The sequence below is a fragment of the Brassica oleracea genome, chromosome C9, assembly GCF_000695525.1.
Source record: "Brassica oleracea var. oleracea cultivar TO1000 chromosome C9, BOL, whole genome shotgun sequence".
Taxonomy (NCBI): domain Eukaryota; kingdom Viridiplantae; phylum Streptophyta; class Magnoliopsida; order Brassicales; family Brassicaceae; genus Brassica; species Brassica oleracea.
This window is the reverse complement of record NC_027756.1, coordinates 5,323,099-5,341,763: the sequence shown is the minus strand read 5'-3', so window position 1 is coordinate 5,341,763 and position 18,665 is coordinate 5,323,099. Positions and strand designations below refer to the sequence as shown.

The window sequence follows — 18,665 nt, the reverse complement described above, 5'->3', positions numbered from 1 at the left end:
GCTTGATGTACGCGATGATATGTACAAGGCCAGACATTGCACATGCAATGGGAGTCGTTAGCAGATTTATGAGCAATCCATGAAAGGAACATTGGGAAGCCGTTAAGTAGATTTTCAGATATCTAAAAGGAAATCCAAGTTTATCGTTATGTTTCACGAAGTCTAAGACGGGATTGCAGGGATATGTTGATGCTGACAATGGAGGTGACATTGACAGCACGAAGAGCACAACCGGGTATGTCTACACCTTTGGCGGTACTGCAATTTGTTGGGTTTCAAAGTTGCAGAAAATTGTATCTCTATCAAGCTGTGAAGCTGAGTATGTTGCGGTAACGGAGGCAACAAAAGATATGATATGGCTAAAGTCTTTTCTAGAAGAGCTAAGCCATGACCAAGGGAAAGGTGTGTTATACTGTGATAGCAAAAGTGCCATCGATTTGGCAAAGAATCCGGTTTACCATGCTCGGACGAAGCACATACATTGTCGGTATCATTTCATCAGATCGGCGTTGGAAGATGAAATGTTGGTGCTTGAGAAGATCCCAGGAAGCAAGAATCCGGCAGACATGTTGACGAAAGTCGTGCCATATGATAAGCGGAGGTTGTGTGCAACCTCAGATGGTTTGTTGGAGTAACAAGCTGGGAAGACCTGCTACATTGATCAAGATGTGAAGACAGATTGAAATCAATCTTCAAGTGGGAGATTGTAAGTCAAAGAACATGTTTATTGTGTTGGCCGGTGATGGACGGTGAAGTAGAAAAGAATGGCTAGAGTTGTTTTGACAACAACTACTTCTCACCTACCTCTCAAACTCATCCTATAAATACATGGTGGTGCTTCACGTTCAATCCCATCCCAAAACAAAGAAGAACACAAGAGTAAAGTATTCAAGAGAGAAAGAAGTTTTTTTTTGTGAGAAAAAAAAAATCTCTTTAGTGTATTTGGGGTCGGGTGTGAGTTGAGAGCCTGTAAAGATTTCCCGGGTTGATAATAAAAGATCTGTAGCAGGTCCGAAAACATAGGCAACATTGGCCGAACTTCGTTAACAATTTTGTGTATGTTTTTCCACTCCCATAAATTCGGTTTTCCGCAAAATTTGACCTCATATTTCCTAACACATCAAAGGTGAATCCATTTTACATATATAGCTTGTCTTGTGAATAACTATGGAGTATTAACCGATGATTATGCCTTGGAAGTTTCAGACCTTTTAATGTTAATACTACAACGATATTTAGGTTAAAAAATTTAAAACTCCCAAGCAGCTTAAACATGTACAGCTTCATCCTTATTCCCATTACAGGACAAACGATGTAGGAGTTATTCTTGCTTTTTTGTTTTATTCAAGTGCTTCTTAGCATAGTACTTGTTGTATATGCTTATGGATGGATCTCTATTATGTTGTTAATTGTATATGATGCAAATCTCTGCTTGCTTGTTAATTTTAAGCATACATTTTTTTTCAAACTCAAAAAAAAAAAATTATTTTCAAACTCATCATAATATGAAACTGTAACATCATCACGCTATGAAGAGTAACGTCTTCTATGACTTTCATTTTGGTTCTCATCCTTCATAACTGGATGATAACTAACATTTGGAAAGTGGTAAGTAATTGACTAATTGTGTAAGTGAAAGACATCAGTTTAAGCCTTTAAGGGATAAGATTGTTGTATATCAATGAATATATATCTTTTATTTGAAATAACAGATCTTTTGTTACAACGTTACCAAGTTCGAACCCTAAAATGTGTTTTTGTTTTAGAAGCATTAAAAAGAAATCAAAGCCTTTTCTCTCTTTATATAGTGTAGCATCCTCTCAACAAGTTCTTATCTACCAATAAAACTTATTCGTCAGTGGTTGAACATGACTTAAGCTAGCTATGCAGATAAAACTTATTCGTCAATGCATGGTTGAACCTCGTGGTCAACGTCTCAGGCAAGTAACTTGCACAAGCTATATTTGTTCTATTTTACGGCTTCCTGTAAAACTGATTCGCTAATTTAACAAGAGTTGGCCATGCTAAGTTTATCAATTGCACTAAATATTTTGTGCTAAAATGCTGTCAAACTAACGGAGATGCTAGCTCCCTTGTTTCTTTTTAGCAAACCGTACTGCTAATTAAGCAATCCCAGTGTGTTTGCTAACTGTTTTTATGAATTAGATAGATTTTACAGAATGACACTATACAATGTCAATGAAAACATCAGAACAACTATCCATCATTGCAAATTGAAAAAATAAAAAAAACAAAAAATAAAGAAATTCCCTAAAATAGTCATTTTAAAGTTTTTGTCAGTAAAATAGTCATCAATGAAGAAAATGATTAAAATAAGTTTTATTAAAGGGTAAAAATGTGTTTTGTGATAGAGTTTCAAAATTTAAAAAATTAAAAATTAAAATTAAAATTTTCAAAAAAAAAAGAGCTATTTTGGTCATTTTATTTCATGAAGTTTATTTTTGTGACAAAAACTTAAAAATGACTATTTGAGAGAAGTGTTCTTGTAAATATCTAAGAATAATTAAAAAATATATAAGAAATACAAATAGAATAGTATTTGAAAATTCAAAGTCTATTCTGTTAGTATTATTTTTATTTTATTTAAAAAAATTTCAAAATTTGATATATATATATATATATATATATGGATGTTTTTACATTTCTCATCACCAAAACCTAATGCATGTTTCAAAATAAAAACCAGCTAAAATTAGTAGCAAAAAAGATAAACCTCACATACTTACACTTATTCAGTGAATAAAATTAAAAATTTTGAAAACCATACAGATAAATTTTAAAACATTTGAGATAAGGTAAACCTCACATACTTATACTTAATTCAGTGAGTAAATGAACGTAATTAATTAATTAATCTAAAATGAAAAAGCCCATTCTGGTAGAAGAAAACGCGGTGAAAGAAGCCCATTATAGACAGAAGAGGACGCGTCTTCTTTGTCTAGTTCTCCGATCAGCGTGCGTGCGTGCGTGCGTTGTCACTTTGGTAAAATAGCAGAGAAGACAAGCGAAGAGAGTCAATCAACCAATCTGATCGGCGATGGGTTGTTTCAGTTGCATCAACGGAACGCAAAAGAAGCAGCGTAAGGAAGAAGAGAGACGAGCCTCCGCCGAAGCTCGCGCCAGAGCCGCCGAAGCTGCCATGCGACGGTACTCTCTCTCTCCCCCCTCCTCTTCATTTTAATCTTCCCGATTCCGAATCGTATCTATTGAAAGTTTACTTCTTTCCGATTTAGAACCTTTAATTCATCGACAAATTCATGTTTGGATCATTAAGACAGAGCATGTGTCTAAAAGTTTGTATGCAAATGTCTTTTTTTGTGTGTGTGTGTGTGAAACGGGCAGAGAAGAAGAGTTTAAAAAGTCTGCACATGGAAGGGCTGCACAAGCTCAGTTACAGCAAATGGCTAAACAATCTGCTAATACTAACAAAGGAGAACCTGTTCTTAAGGTCTTGTTTCTTCCTCAGTTATGTATTTGGATTATCAAGTTATATATATTTGCTTATTTAGCTTAATTTTTTGCTTTGAATTGCAGTGGCAAATGACATAGTGATGGGACCGGCCTAATCTCTACCTTACTCATCCGATTTGTTTTCTGAATCTGTTAAAAAGAACAAAAAAAAAACAGAGCAACAAGTTTGTATATGTATAGTAGTAATAAAATGTTAAGATCAACTCTCTGAACTTACAATAAAGTGTGTATTCTTCATTTAAATATTCTGTGGATTGTTCAAGCTTTTAGTTCATCATCTTGAGCCTTAGATTAATTTTATGCATTTGTGATTTGTGGGAATGCCTGAGACTTTTTTGAGTTCATGAATGACTAATCGACTTCATACCTCTAGAAGAAGCCTGCATTATTTGGACTTGTGTCTGCATATAACTGACCATAGAAAGAGAGAAATAAAAATCACTCTGAACTTTTCAGATTAAAACTTGTTACCTCAGATTGAGCCAATACTCTTTAGAAAATGCTTCTTATATTGCATTTTCTTGATTGTTTCTCTAAGTCACTTGTATACAATAGTTATGAGATGATGGATCCGATCAAGGTGTCTGATTTAGTTAAGACTCGAAGTCTAATCAGAGATATACAAAAGTTATATGCTTTGTTATCCCACGTCAAAAAGAGTAGATTCAATCTTTACATGACAAAAAGTGTTATCAGGTTCTGTTCCCAACTCCTATTCAGTTAAGCTTGACTCTCCTGACACTTCTCTTCCCCTCAAAAACTTATGGCACATCACAGTACCAACGAAATCTAGCATTCCATGTTTCACAAACTCCAACCTCTCCCAACTATCCATCGCCTTGAACCCAAACCCCTGAGACCAAGTGCTCACAACCTCTTTAGCAGCAGGCAAAACCAATCTACGAACTCCCATTCTAGACATCTGCTTCTCCAACTCATCCATAAGCACTCTACACATCCCACTTCTCCTGTAACTAGACAATGTCGCCACCAAAGGGATCTCAGCTACATCCTTGTCAACTCTCATCGCCGCCACAGTCACAGGCTCGTTGTTCCTCTCGACCAAAACCGTGTAAAACCCACGACCCACACCACTAGCGTCCTTCCTGTATATCAGCTCCTCGACAAGGTCTCTCCCAGAGAAAGGGTCCGTTGAAGGCTCAAACCCCTGGTGAAGTATCTCAACAGCAGAGTCTAGCTTGGCCATTTGTTCATCATCGTAGTGTTCACCATCATTAGGAGCTCTAATCAAACTCCAAACCAAACCCTCTTCCCCTACCGCAATCTTACGTCCCAAGAGACTCTGAAGCGCGGAGAAGACTCTACTGCATTGCTTACTACAGAACCATCCTCTACACGAAACAAGACAAGTCTCTTCTTTTAAACACTTTAGATGGAACCTCCTTTGGCACTGCTCACAAGTCATCAACTTGCTGTTTCCCAACGTTACCATCGATCCACAGATGTCGCAGCAGCAACAGGGACAGAACCAGAGCTCTTCCTCGGGAAGAATGGGTAACCCTATGCAAGTATGGTGAAATGCTGATGGACATCCATCGCATAGAAGCAAGTCTCCACCGATATGACAAACGCAACATACGTCACAGTTCTTCTCTGGACCACAGTCTTTCCTCCAGAATCTTATTGACTCTTTCTCGCACTTCTCATTCTTCTTCTCCATCACTTGTAAGACCTTCCTCAACGACTTCTCAAACCTTGGCCTTATCTCCCCCTTGGCTTTGCTATCAAACGCAACATTGAGAATATCAGACAAAGGATGATTCTTCTCTTCGTTAGGAGCGACCCCATTAAACGCTGTCGTTTCACAGTCATTCACTCTCTTCCTCTTCTTGATCAACTCAGACGAGCGAGTCTTCTCTTCGTTAGGAGTTACACCAGCAAACGCTGCCGTTTCGAAATCACTCACTCTCTTCCTCTTCTTCGACACATCAACAATGAGAACGACTTTGGTCCCATTAAACGCAGCCGCTTCGCAATCCTTGACTCTCTTATTCGACACATCAACATTGATAAGCGCTTTGTTCCCACTAAACGCCGCCGTTTCACAATCCTTCACTCTCTTCCTCCTCCTCGATACATTATCACCAGAAACGGTTTCGATGAAAGCTACTGAGAGATTTCTCGGAGAATCATCAGACTCGGGAACGATCAGCTCTCGTCTCGAGCCGTCGTCTTCTTCGTGTACACAGCTCGAGCAAGCCGTAGCTAAGGAGTAAAACCACTTCCCCTTGGGAGATTTATAGCGGAGCTCTCGCTTCTTATTCCGTTTAGGAAAGTAAGCGAAGCGCCAGCCGAGAGAGGAGAGATGCTTCTTCGCCTTCGTGGAGATATCCGACCGTCGCGTCCCGTTCGCCTTTCCGTTTTCTACGGTGGAGAGCCATTGTTGGAGTGAGTCCGGGTTCGATTCCGCTTCGACAGTGACGAAATCGCATGGATCGTTGAGATCATCCATCGTCGTCATCATCTTCGAGAATTTTTGGAATGATCGGTGAGGAAGGAGAGAAAACTATTTAGGTTTTTCTGAGACTAATCCGGCGTTAAGGTTTTTGGAGGGTTTATTTATTTATTTTCCTTTTTTTTCGCTTCGATTAAGATAATTACCGTTTTTTTGACATGTTTATACCTTAATTAAATGGAAATTTTCTACTGAGTTTTTTTTTAAAAAAAGTGTTTGGTTTTTCTGTAGAGAGTTGGAGAAATAATTTTTTTTTTTTTAAGATTGGATGAGTGTTGTAAATTCCTGTTAATATACATGAAGCTGATTTAGAAAAAAAAAAACTAAATACATGAGCATGGCTAGCCTACATATGAATCGTATAATCCACTATTGTCAATACGTTACTTACACCATTAAACCCCAAATAACACTTAGCCAAGAACTTATATAGCTCTTACTGTGTGTTGTTTCCTTGCATCAGCTCAAACAATAAAACTCATGATGGGCTTTTCTATAATCCGGCCCAGTAACAGTTAATATCCATTTTCTAAAACCCATTCAGCTATCTCCTTCCGTTTCCGCCAGCCAGCGAGTCAGCTACACAACGCACTCTTTGTTGAGCAATTAAGTGAAAATGTCAGTCGATCTCTCTCGTCTCTCACTCCTTTACTCGCCTCGTCTCTCCTATTCCTCTCACACAGCTGCTAAGAAAGGTACAAACTTTCATTCAGTTACGAGATTCAAGCTTTCACTAATCCGTTTTATACTCAAAACAAATGCAAAAGTTTCGTTTTTTTAACAGTAGACGTGAGGTGCGCGATGAAGTCGTATAGATTATCTGAACTTAGTTTCTCTCAAGTTGAAAACTTGAAGTCACGTCCCCGCATTGACTTCTCTTCCATTTTCACCACTGTAAGTTTCTTGCTTGTGAAATGTGCCCTCTTGTCTTATCCTTATTGACATGAGCTCCCCCTCTTCAGGTTAACCCAATCATCGACGCCGTTCGTAGCAAAGGAGATGTTGCTGTCAAAGAGTATGTGACTCATTCTTTATTATTAGATGATGCAATGTTCTAGAAAAATAGCTAGGCTGATGGTTAGGCGTTTTATAGAGGATTATTGTTTAGGACACTGATTAGATGGAACCATTTTGCCTGCTTCTGTTTTAGATACACTGAGAGATTTGACAAAGTCCAACTCAATAACGTGGTGGAAGATGTGTCTGAGCTTTCTCTTCCTGAGGTAGAAGACTAACATTGTAGACATACATAGTTTTGAACTGCTCTTCCATGTGTGGTAAATGAGGTTCGTTTCTGTCTTTTTGTGTTTAGCTCGACTCTAAAGTCAAAGAAGCGTTTGATGTTGCATACGACAACATTTATGCATTTCACTTGGCTCAAAAATCAACTGAAAAAAGCGTTGAGAATATGAAAGTAAGTCCATTCAGTTCATCTGTTAGCTACTTTAGTCTTTTCAAGCTAGTGTTCACTCGTTTTGTTTTTTTAGGGTGTTAGATGTAAAAGGGTGTCGAGATCTATTGGGTCTGTTGGTCTTTATGTCCCTGGTGGAACAGCTGTTTTGCCATCTACTGCTTTGATGCTTGCAATTGTAAGCTAATCTAGTGTTTAGTACTTTTGCCTTCTTTTTTCTTATTCTTCTTGTAGTTGTGCAATAATGTGATCTTTCTTTGAATTAATTCCGCTCTCAGCCTGCTCAGATTGCTGGATGTAAAACAGTTGTCCTCGCAACTCCACCAACTAAGGAAGGAAGCATATGTAAGGTAGCACTCTAGCTGTTTTGTTTCTGGGGATATTCAATATTACTCATGTTTTTCTATCTTTCTTAGCTGGTGAGTTTGTAATGGTGTTGTTGCAGGAGGTGTTGTATTGTGCTAAGAGGGCTGGTGTAACTCACATACTTAAAGCTGGTGGAGCGCAGGTGTGTTTGTTTTAGCCTTTTCATGCTGGCCATCTTTTTTTTTTATATATGTTAGATTTTTAAAATTTCCATTTTGCCATTGCAGGCTATAGCTGCCATGGCCTGGGGGACTGATTCTTGTCCTAAGGTATGAATAGGGTTAATAATAGCTTATATCGGACATTTTTCCAGTCAATCAAACATGAATTTGCTTTGGTTTATTACGGCAGGTTGAGAAGATATTTGGTCCTGGGAATCAGTATGTTACAGCTGCTAAGATGATTCTTCAAGTACATAATATCCTTCCTCTATTACTTTCTGGTTCTAAATTGTTTATGAGTCCTACTAGATCGATGTTTACCCTCTCATTTTGTTTATGTTTTCTTACTTCAGAACAGCGAGGCAATGGTTTCGATTGATATGCCTGCTGGCCCTTCAGAAGTTCTAGTCATCGCTGATGAACATGCTAGTCCAGTTTACATTGCAGCAGACTTGCTTTCTCAGGTACTCCCTTCTCACCGGCAGACTTGGTGAGTTTGTGTCTGCTGCTAACTTGTACATTTCTTTCTTTCTTTTTTGTTGTTGGTGTCTCTACAGGCTGAGCATGGTCCAGACAGTCAAGTTGTTCTTGTTATTGTAGGCGATGGTGTAAACCTCAAAGCCATCGAAGAAGAAATCGCCAAACAGTGCAAAAGCCTTCCTAGAGGAGAGTTTGCTTCAAAAGCACTGAGTCACAGTTTCACAGTATTTGCTCGAGATATGATTGAGGTACCCACACCCTCTCTCTCTACCGTCACGCTTTTACTCTCACCATCCCAAACCAACTTTGTTTCTTAAATCCTCCAGGCAATAACTTTCTCAAACCTGTATGCACCTGAACACTTGATCATCAACGTCAAAGACGCGGAGAAATGGGAGGGACTGATCGAGAACGCAGGTTCGGTTTTCGTTGGGCCTTGGACGCCAGAGAGTGTTGGGGATTACGCTAGCGGCACAAACCACGTTCTTCCAACGTATGGGTATGCGAGAATGTACAGTGGCGTCTCTCTAGACTCTTTCTTGAAGTTCATGACTGTACAGTCCTTGACAGAGGAAGGTCTGAGAAACCTTGGTCCTTATGTGGCGACTATGGCTGAAATAGAAGGTTTAGACGCACACAAGAGAGCCGTCACGCTTAGACTCAAGGATATTGAAGCGAAACAGGCTTCTCAAACCAAGTGAACGAACGTCAGTTTCAGATTCATAGGAGAGAAAATTTGGTTTCTTTAGATTGTTTGATGGTATAAATAAAGAGATGTAACACTCTTGTCATAATCTGGATTGGTTTATCTACGAATGACAGTGACTTCAAGTTTATACAGTAAGCTTCAAGAAATTTTTAAAAAGTGCTAAAAGAATGATAGTGTTGATCAGTTTCTTCTTGCTTAAGCTGGCAAAGGTTCTTCGAGAACTGCAGAGTGAAGGGAACAGACCAAACAAAACATGTTTTGAGTTTAGGTTCTTGCAAAATCGAACAATACCATCACAAGGAGAGGGAGATGAAGAAGAATCTGTTCTCTTTGTGGCAGATTCAGCTCTTGAAGCGACAGGTGTTTCCGTTGGCACATCAGGAAGATTCAGCTTCTCAGATTCGTCAGGCTCCGTTGTAGGCACATCAGGCATCTCATCAACAACAAGCTTTAAACAAAACATACATCATGATGAGTCTCTCTCCCTGGCTATAACATACAAGTATGTTAGCAGTTTGACTCATGAAACATACCTAACTTCTTTCTAGTTTGTCAAATTCTGCTAATATCTCTTCTTCATACTCTGCTGATAGTTTCTCTCCCAATATAGCATTCAGCTCCTGAACATCCAACAAATGTTAACACAGTCAAACACAGAAGGATTCAAAAGTGGTAATAAAGTTTGGACTCACATCTTGATACGCTTTAGCATCAGCAGTATCATCCATAAGTTTCTGAACATCATCAAGGTCCACCTCGCTTTGAATCGCTTTAATAGCACTGCTACCTTGCTTCAAGCTTTCAAACTCTCTCTAAATCGAACCGATCTAACCGGTTTTAGTTTGACTAATCGAACCGAAATTCGTACAGAAGGAAGAAGATTATCACAGACCAAATGGAAATTGAGACGTAACCGAAACAAACCAGTTTACACTCGTCTCAATTTGGTTATCGAAACCAGAATAAACCGGTTGACCATTTCCTGCAAAACCAAAACGGTAGAACCGTAGAAGCGTAGAAGCTTTCTTTTTCTCAAACTAGTGTCCTACAAAACGCGTGATGCGGCGATACCGTATGTTCGCAAAACGCTATGGTAGCATCTAGGTCTGGGCATTTTAACCTGGACCCGAAAATCTGACCCAAATTTATAATTAAAATACGCATAAAATATCCGTAAAACGCTATCCGCAAATATCCGACTCGAAATCGAACAGAAAATTTATAATTACCTTTAGGGTCTAAATTTATTTTATCCAAAAGAACCGGAACTGAAAAGAAACGACCTGAATAGATCCGGATCCGAAAAAACCCGACCCGAATAGATCCGACCCGATAAGAATCGATTTGTACCTGATTTAAAAACATGTATTTCCAAAACTATGATTTTTTGTGTTCTATTATATATATATTATTTTATGATTTAGTTAAAATATCTTTTGTTAACAATATTTATTATCATTTTGTAATATTTTTAAGTAATATGAAGCTTTAAAATGTAAAATTTAGAGTTTAAAAATATTTTATTTTAATTATTAATAGTTTCATTTAAATTATTTTGTAAAATTTTAGATATATATGAAAAATATCGACTATATTTGATGGAGTTGGGTATATCATGTCTTTTTCAAATCTAAATACCCGGACCCGACCCGGACCTGATATAGACCCGAAAAATTACGGGTATTTTATGCGTATTTTAATTATAGATTCGAACCGATCCAGATCCGAAAAGAACCGACCGAACCGAAAATTTCTAAATATCTATTTGGTCTAAATGTTTAGGATCCGAAAGGAACCGGATCCCGAACCCCAAACGCCCATGCCTGATAGCGTCCCCGACGAGATCGGTTAGCTAACAAACCGGTCGGTTTAATCTGATTTGAATCCCTCGGCTGGTTAGTTTAGACTAAATTTAAAAGGAAATGAATCCCATAAGACAGCCAGACAGATCCTAAATCTCGACGACGGAGCTGTCTGGAGAGAGAGAGGAGGAAGCAAAGTAACTAGCTAGTTCCAAGATCGGAGCTTTGAAAATTCTGAATCGTCTCCACATCTGAGAACCAGGTGAGTTTCACTTTATCACGTATTTCTCTGTTGTTTTCTGAAATTTCGATTTAGGTAATTCAATTACTTTGGCATGATTAGATTCTGAGCTGTTGCTGTTCTGATGAATCAAAGATGTATTACAAAATTCGATTTTTATGTTCTTATGGATGGTTTCTAGCTCCTCTGTTTCCAGAATCATTGAGCTATATATATGCTGGTTTTGTCACTGTAACCTCTTATAGTAAAGGCTCTAGCTTTTGATCTCTCAAGACTTTGCTTATGTTATGACCACTCTCCTCTTGCATGTTCTCTTTTGGTTTTGTGATTACAGTTATAGCTTCAGTTATTTCGAATGGAACCTGTTACATGGCCAAACGGTGGGACTCTCACGAACGAGTGGGTCCACGGCCTCATGTCTTCTTTCGAATGGTCTTCATGGAACCTCCCTCCTTCTCAGTTACCTTCGGTGATGCCTGTCAACGTCTTTGACTCCCTCATCCTCACCGCTTCCAAAATCCTCCACAAAGAACGTAACATTGTCCATGTCGATGATCTTGACTCCGATTCCAAAGTTGTTGTCGTTGGTGACGTGCATGGTCAGCTCCATGACCTTCTCTTCTTGTTAAAAGACGCTGGCTTTCCGTCTCAAAACCAGTTTTACGTCTTCAACGGTGACTATGTTGATCGTGGTGCTTGGGGTCTCGAGACTTTCCTCGTCCTCTTGTCCTGGAAGGTAACAACAACTCTTAACTAACTATACCCTTAAGCTTAGGCTGAGGAACCGAACCAAAAAAGGAGGTTCGGTTCGGGTTTTGATCATACCCTATGTCTCTAGAACCAAAGAACCGGAACCGAATGGATACCCAAATTTCTATAATATAATTTGTAACTTATCAATATTAACTATATTTAGTTCTAAAAATAATTAAATAATCTAAAAAAATACTATTTGTAAATCGAAATACTCAAAAATAAATTACCATACTTTTTATCCAAAATATTTTAAATTATCCGAATTATCCGAATTTTTATCAAAAAAAACCCGAAACGTTCTGATATTTAATCTGAAAAACTTGAATTCCTGATCTTTTAACTCGAATTAACTGAAAAACCAAAACGGAACGGAATCCGAAATTATCTAGGATATTAGCCGGTTCCTAACTTTATTATCCGAACCGATCCAAACTGAATTTTCTAAATACCCGAATAGATTCCAAACCTCTAGAACCCAAAAACGAACGAATGCCCAGGGCTACTTACCCTTGTGTTAATGCTCATATCTTTTTGGATGTTTTTAGGTTCTGATGCCTGACAGAGTCTTCCTTCTCCGTGGCAACCATGAATCAAAATACTGCACATCTATTTACGGTTTTGAAAAAGAAGTGCTTACAAAATACGGAGACAAGGGAAAACATGTGTACCGCAAATGTTTGGGCTGCTTCGAAGCTCTTCCTTTGGCTTCCATCATTGCAGGACGTGTTTACACAGCACACGGAGGCCTTTTCCGCAGCCCGGTGTTGCCTAAGAGAACAAGAGGTAAAAAGAACCGCAAGGTGCGTCTTCCAGAGCCTGAAACGAGCTCGTTGAAACTCGGTACTTTAGAAGAGTTGATGCAAGCTAGAAGATCAGTTCTTGATCCTCCTTGGGAAGGCTCCAACTTGATCCCCGGAGATGTTCTGTGGTCTGATCCTTCAATGAGTCCTGGCCTTTCGCCGAATGAACAGAGAGGCATTGGTCTTCTTTGGGGTCCTGATTGTACAGAGGAGTTCTTGAAGAAGTACGAACTGAAGTTAATCATCAGATCACATGAAGGTCCAGATGCTAGAGAGAAGAGAGACGGCCTAGGTGGAATGGACATAGGATATACAATAGATCACAGTGTTGAATCTGGAAAGCTTATCACTATCTTCAGTGCTCCAGACTATCCACAGTTCCAGGTAGTTCTCTAATGTAATGTTGACTAACACAATAGGATTGATGCGGATCAGAATCTTTATTTTGTCATTGTTGTTGTTGTGGTGCAAGGCAACGGAAGAGAGGTATAGAAACAAAGGAGCTTATATTATACTGCAGGCTCCTGACTTCTCTGATCCTCAGTTTAGAAGTTTTGAAGCAGTTACTCCACGACCAAAGGTAGTTAATGAACAACTGGTTTCTTGTTTCTTCTTGTTTGGATGCATATGGTGTGACATTTCGTTTCTTTTAAACGTGCAGGCGAATCCGTTTTATGACTTTGAAAACGTGATTGATTCTGATGATGAGATGGATAAGTCTGCATTGGACACCAACGAGGAACAAGCAAGCCACTGACGCTGAGATCGTGAATATAGCTGAAAAGGAGAGAATCTTGTAATGGAAGTTTTTTACAGTTTTATTTTTTTTTATGATTGATTTTACAAAAAAAAAAAAAAGGAACCAAGTGTAAATCAGTTCTGATTAAAGTTGACACATTTGGATAATTATTATTTGATTATGGATTTAATACTTCAGGACACAGAAGAAATGCTGGGGATGGAAGTAAAGTTTAACTAGCTTCTGTCTCATTTTAGTTCATAGTTCTTACATATTTACTAAACATAAAAATCCTGATCTCCCTTGGACATTAGATCTTTGAATCGAACTTTTGCCTTTGGACATGGATCTTTTGTTTAGGTTTTAATGAGAGTGTCAACTTATGATTGCTGAGCTGATAAAAATTGCTAGGGATGCCTCAGTCACAGAACAGAGCCATTGATGGGAGTCTTCCCCATTATCATCACTTCTCAACACCAATATATATGGTTACTGGTTAGACATTTTGCAAACCTGAAATGTTACTTAACTCGACCCTTGTTATGGATAACCAAAAGCTGGTCAGTTATGCTATATATTGAAATTGAAGCATTTAAGCTTGAATTGACTTGCCAAATCATAAGTTGAAGTGGAAAGTGATTAAACCTACAAAAGACTCGCACCAACCCACGTGGGTGTTGGGTTTTTACTGTGTACCTTGTTCATCGACAAACTTCGACATGTACTCACCTCAATGTTTTTAATGCTTTCATGTGCACAGAGCTAGTGTCTTAACAATAATAGATGAAACCTCCATGTCAAGCCTATATATTATAAGGTCTTATCTTGTCTGATGTCTTTCTAATAAAACTTTTGAAACTGTCTTAAAGTCACATACCTTGAATTTTAGGTGCTTCCAGTGATTTCCACATATGGTTTTCACTTTTCCATGAATCATTACTATGTTTATTTTAAAAAAAAACAATGCAACAAAAGTAGTTGTGATTTTGTGTGATAAGGTGACAACAAATGTCACAATAAGGAGACTATACTGATCTAGAAGTTTGTTTAGTTGACTTTAATGCCAAAATAGGACAATACCTATGAATCATTGATGTATTAGGCAATGCAATAATGTCTTCATTCATTTCATTTCCTAACTTTCTTCACCTAATTTCCTAGCTAGAGATGTGACAACTTGTCACTGGCAAGCATATAATGTTGGTTTTTAATTTCGATTTTAAACCTTTTTTTAGCAAAAAATAATAGTAGAGGGATACAATGTATTTTCTGTTTAATAAAAGAAAAACATGAATGGAGAAGAAAGATATTTAATGTGAAAGAGGTAAATGAACGGGTCAATTCAAGTAATAAACTTACCGGTATTTGGAATACTATGTGAGGAGGGACCCCTCCGCAATTAAAGCCTCTGTACTTTTTTTCACTCTTTCTCTTCCGTGCAACACGACATTTTATTATTTACCGCGCGGTTTACAAAAAAGTTGTGGGCCTGGGCCTTCTCAATATCATTAAATATAAGTTTTTAACCACCTCACTGTAAAAATACGATCAGTAAAGCAATCTCCATCGCGCCTTTATTACCCTCTCTCTCTCTTACGGATAGTGGAAGAGAAGCTCCAAATTTTCCTAATTTATCACAAAAATAGAAGTTTCATATACTCTTTTTTTTCAATAAAGCAAAATTTGAAATTAGATTTTTCTAGACCTAAATAAATATCTTCTGTTCAGAAGAGAGAGAGACTGTGATCGATGGCGGAGGAGGAGATGGTGGCCGATGAAGCAGTTACAGCTCCGCCTCGTAAGGTCCTCCTCATTTCAGCCGGTGCTAGTCACTCCGTCGCTCTTCTCAGTACGTCTCTCACTCTTTGTTATCTGTTACGGAGATAGATGATCACCGGAACTGTAGAATCGCCGGCGTTAGTTAGTTTATTTCGTCTCCGTTTGATGGCTTACGAGGAAGCAAGGATTCGATAGTTCGATTTTTGATTTTGATTTTGATATATTTGGTAGCTGGGGATGTTGTTTGCTCATGGGGCAGAGGAGAGGATGGACAATTAGGTCATGGAGATGCAGAGGATCGGCCTTCTCCTACGCAGCTAAGCGCCTTGGATGACCACCAAATCGTTTCCGTTACCTGTGGTGCTGACCACACAGTTGCTTATTCACAATCACGCATGGAGGTCTACAGCTGGGGATGGTATGCTTCTCATCAACATCTTCGCCTTAGAAATTTGAAGTATTCTAAAGGAGATGATGACCACAAGTTTCCTCTCTGGATTTTGTTTTTGACAACACTCATTGGCACAGACTTTAAGCATGGATCTGATCTCTCTCCCTCCATTGTGTTTTTGCAGGGGTGATTTTGGGAGATTAGGACATGGGAACTCGAGCGACTTGTTTACTCCGTTGCCAATCAAAGCATTGCAAGGTGTTCGGATAAAGCAGATTGCTTGTGGGGATAGTCATTGTTTGGCTGTGACTATGGAAGGAGAGGTGCAGAGGTATTTTACTCTTAGCTATTCTTTTTCTTCTCCTTATGTGCAATCAACAATCACAGTTTATATTGCTGCTCAGTGATCTCACTTGTGAATGCTTTTCATCCAACGTATATCTTTGACTTTTCTGTATATAAAGCTGGGGGCGCAACCAGAATGGTCAACTTGGTCTGGGGGACACTGAAGACTCTCTAGTTCCTCGGAAGATTCAAGCCTTTGAGGTTCGTGTCTCTATATATTCTTCTAGTAGCATAATGAAAACATTTTTTTTTTGTCATTGTAGCTTCCTGAACTCACCAAAGACAATGTGCTTAAGAATTGGTCAATCTTGGGTCCAATTACACAACTTGCTCTTCTTAAAGAGACGAGTATTAGTTAAGGGTCCACATCTGGTGGAGATATTTTCAACATAAAAGTTAAGTTAACGTATGTAGGATTGGTAACTAGTAATTTAGCTAAAAATCTGTGGAGACTGAGTTTATGTAATTAGGTAGCTTAATGCCCAGTGTTATATCAACACTTTCAAATTGTTATGGGTGCAGGGAATACGAATCAAAATGGTTGCTGCTGGTGCAGAACACACTGCTGCGGTTACAGAAGATGGTGATCTTTATGGATGGGGATGGGGAAGATATGGAAATTTAGGATTAGGTGACCGGAATGACCGCTTGGTTCCTGAAAGGGTTACCTCTACTGGTGTAAGCTACAGATTCTTGTTCTATTACTATTATAAACACCTGCTACTTGTTCAAACCTGCGTTTGCAGTTCAGTATTCATGAAATAAATCGAAGATGGTTCAGTGACCTTTTGCCCTTGTTTATGTGCGCTGCACTATACCGATTTAGCTGTAAAGATTGATGGAGTCACAAATATATGCCATCTAGTTTCACTTGATGGATGTCAGGGAGGGGACCATAAAACCTTTTAGGATTTTATAATCAAAGACAAATGATATTGTGTATTATGGGTATCAGCAGTTCATGGATTATTGATGTGATGTATGCTCGCCTTTTAACTTGCACTTTTTATTTATTTGGGCTTTAGTGATTCTCGTTTTCCTGGTTGTGGGAACTACATTTGTAGGCTGAGAAGATGTCGATGGTTGCTTGTGGATGGCGGCACACGATATCAGTTACTTATTCTGGAGCATTATATACTTATGGATGGAGCAAATATGGACAGCTAGGGCACGGTGACTTGGAGGATCACCTTGTTCCTCACAAACTGGAAGCGCTGGGCAACAGTGTTATATGCCAGGTAAGGTTTGAAATATCCATCAGATGGGTTTATTTTGTGGATTTTTTTTCCCTATTTTAGCTGCATGAGTAAAGTGGTAAAAGTTTCTAATAGTTATTGCCTGCTAAAGAAGACCGTTCTCATTGTATATGTATCTACGGATTGTGTTCTTCTGGCTCAGCATCTTCTTGGCGTTCTTGGTTATTTTTCCAGATTTCGGGAGGTTGGAGACATACAGTGGCGTTGACTTCAGATGGAAAACTCTATGGATGGGGTTGGAATAAGGTCCAGGATATCTTACTTTTTGTTTTTACCTGGACATTATTTCGCAGGAATGTATAGAACACAATCTATCATCTACACATTGCTTTATGCATCCACTTGCATAGTATTTTAAGGAAAAATCGTGTTTAGTAACTTACCTCCAATAGGACAAGCTTCTAATTTTCAGTCTTGTTAGCATGCAGTTTGGGCAAGTAGGAGTGGGAGATAATATAGATCAGTGTTCTCCTGTGCAAGTGCGGTTTTCCGATGACCAGGCATGTTGCTTGTCTTATAATGATCCCTATGAAAATTTAACCAGACAGCTTCTCACACTGTTCGCCAGCTATATAATAATATTAATTAGCTCACTGTCTCTCAAATTTCTGCTTTCATTTCTAACGCACACAAATCTTTGTTGGACTTTCATAGAAAGTAGTTCAAGTCTCATGTGGATGGAGACATACCTTAGCTGTGACTGAAAGAAACAATGTGTTTGCTTGGGGCAGAGGTACAAATGGACAGCTTGGCATTGGAGAGTCGATTGACAGGTAAAATTTGTGATCATCTAGACGCTAATGGATATATGTTTGCAGTTGCGTATACTTTTGTTTCATGAAAGTGGATGTTTTGGTTTTCTGTCTTTATAGGAATTCTCCAAAGATTATAGAAGCACTCAGCGTGGATGGAGCACGTGGACAACAGATAGAATCTTCTAATTTCGGTCCATCTTCAGGTAAAAAAGGAAATCTACACTTGTAACTATTCTTTAAATAGCACAAGTGAGCTAGTAACTCAGTTTCTCCATTGCCTTGCTATAGGGAAAAGCTGGGTGTCACCATCAGAGAGATATGCGGTTGTTCCTGATGAAACTGTAAATGGTTCAAAGGAAGGCAATGGTGGTGATATCAGTGTACCACAAACTGATGCTAAGCGTCTACGAATCTGAGTTCAGACAATTCGTTTGTCTTTTTGTGTTTGGTTTGGTCTCGGAACGTTTATCTATCATCTCTTATGGGGTTCAAGGTTTGTTTGTACTAGTACGTCTGTTAAGTTTGGGATTTGCTTTTTGCTTTTTGCTTTTTGTAACTTGTAACTTTCCACTCTAGAGTTTTTATTTCGCCAAGAAGAAATAAAGAACAAAGCATGCATTATGAAAATTTTATTAACTATGAAACCATGCATTATGAAAGTATCAAAAATCTAAACTTTTTTCTATCAAAGATGAACAACAATGCA

The 18,665-nt window shown here is 38.5% G+C and overlaps 5 protein-coding genes and 1 pseudogene across 6 annotated transcripts; 4 read left to right on the top strand and 2 right to left on the bottom strand.

Annotated features, from left to right (window-relative positions):
* The first annotated feature begins 2,931 nt into the window (after positions 1–2,931).
* Positions 2,932–3,613, top strand: LOC106316422. Its single transcript, XM_013754305.1, has 3 exons — positions 2,932–3,168; positions 3,364–3,469; positions 3,556–3,613. The coding sequence occupies exons 1-3, from the start codon at positions 3,059–3,061 to the stop codon at positions 3,568–3,570; spliced, it is 231 nt and encodes a 76-aa protein (XP_013609759.1). The 5' UTR covers positions 2,932–3,058; the 3' UTR covers positions 3,571–3,613.
* Positions 3,614–3,991: 378 nt separating this feature from the next.
* On the bottom strand, positions 3,992–6,034 carry LOC106316413. Its single transcript, XM_013754296.1, has one exon. It carries the CDS (start codon positions 5,975–5,977, stop codon positions 4,205–4,207), a length of 1,773 nt encoding a protein of 590 aa, XP_013609750.1. The 5' UTR covers positions 5,978–6,034; the 3' UTR covers positions 3,992–4,204.
* A 504-nt stretch (positions 6,035–6,538) lies between these two features.
* Positions 6,539–9,273, top strand: LOC106313579 (histidinol dehydrogenase, chloroplastic-like). Of its 2 annotated transcripts, none has more exons than XM_013751428.1 (13): positions 6,539–6,663; positions 6,756–6,862; positions 6,931–6,983; positions 7,119–7,191; positions 7,281–7,382; positions 7,456–7,557; positions 7,658–7,729; positions 7,825–7,887; positions 7,973–8,014; positions 8,097–8,156; positions 8,260–8,370; positions 8,464–8,634; positions 8,713–9,273. In XM_013751428.1, exons 1-13 carry the CDS (start codon positions 6,585–6,587, stop codon positions 9,085–9,087), a joined length of 1,410 nt encoding a protein of 469 aa, XP_013606882.1. In that variant the 5' UTR covers positions 6,539–6,584; the 3' UTR covers positions 9,088–9,273. The 2 variants fall into 2 exon arrangements, with proteins under 2 accessions (XP_013606882.1, XP_013606881.1); XM_013751427.1 differs by having other exon boundaries at positions 6,753–6,862.
* On the bottom strand, positions 9,215–10,209 carry LOC106314182 (annotated as a pseudogene).
* A 794-nt stretch (positions 10,210–11,003) lies between these two features.
* Positions 11,004–13,633, top strand: LOC106313168 (serine/threonine-protein phosphatase 7). The gene is made up of 5 exons (XM_013750910.1): positions 11,004–11,159; positions 11,473–11,874; positions 12,440–13,078; positions 13,167–13,274; positions 13,356–13,633. Exons 2-5 carry the CDS (start codon positions 11,494–11,496, stop codon positions 13,449–13,451), a joined length of 1,224 nt encoding a protein of 407 aa, XP_013606364.1. The 5' UTR covers positions 11,004–11,159; positions 11,473–11,493; the 3' UTR covers positions 13,452–13,633.
* Positions 13,634–15,031: 1,398 nt separating this feature from the next.
* On the top strand, positions 15,032–18,586 carry LOC106318078 (ultraviolet-B receptor UVR8-like). The gene is made up of 11 exons (XM_013755931.1): positions 15,032–15,282; positions 15,444–15,630; positions 15,788–15,934; positions 16,068–16,149; positions 16,471–16,626; positions 17,013–17,186; positions 17,379–17,450; positions 17,633–17,704; positions 17,859–17,977; positions 18,077–18,162; positions 18,248–18,586. The coding sequence occupies exons 1-11, from the start codon at positions 15,183–15,185 to the stop codon at positions 18,373–18,375; spliced, it is 1,323 nt and encodes a 440-aa protein (XP_013611385.1). The 5' UTR covers positions 15,032–15,182; the 3' UTR covers positions 18,376–18,586.
* Positions 18,587–18,665: the final 79 nt, after the last annotated feature.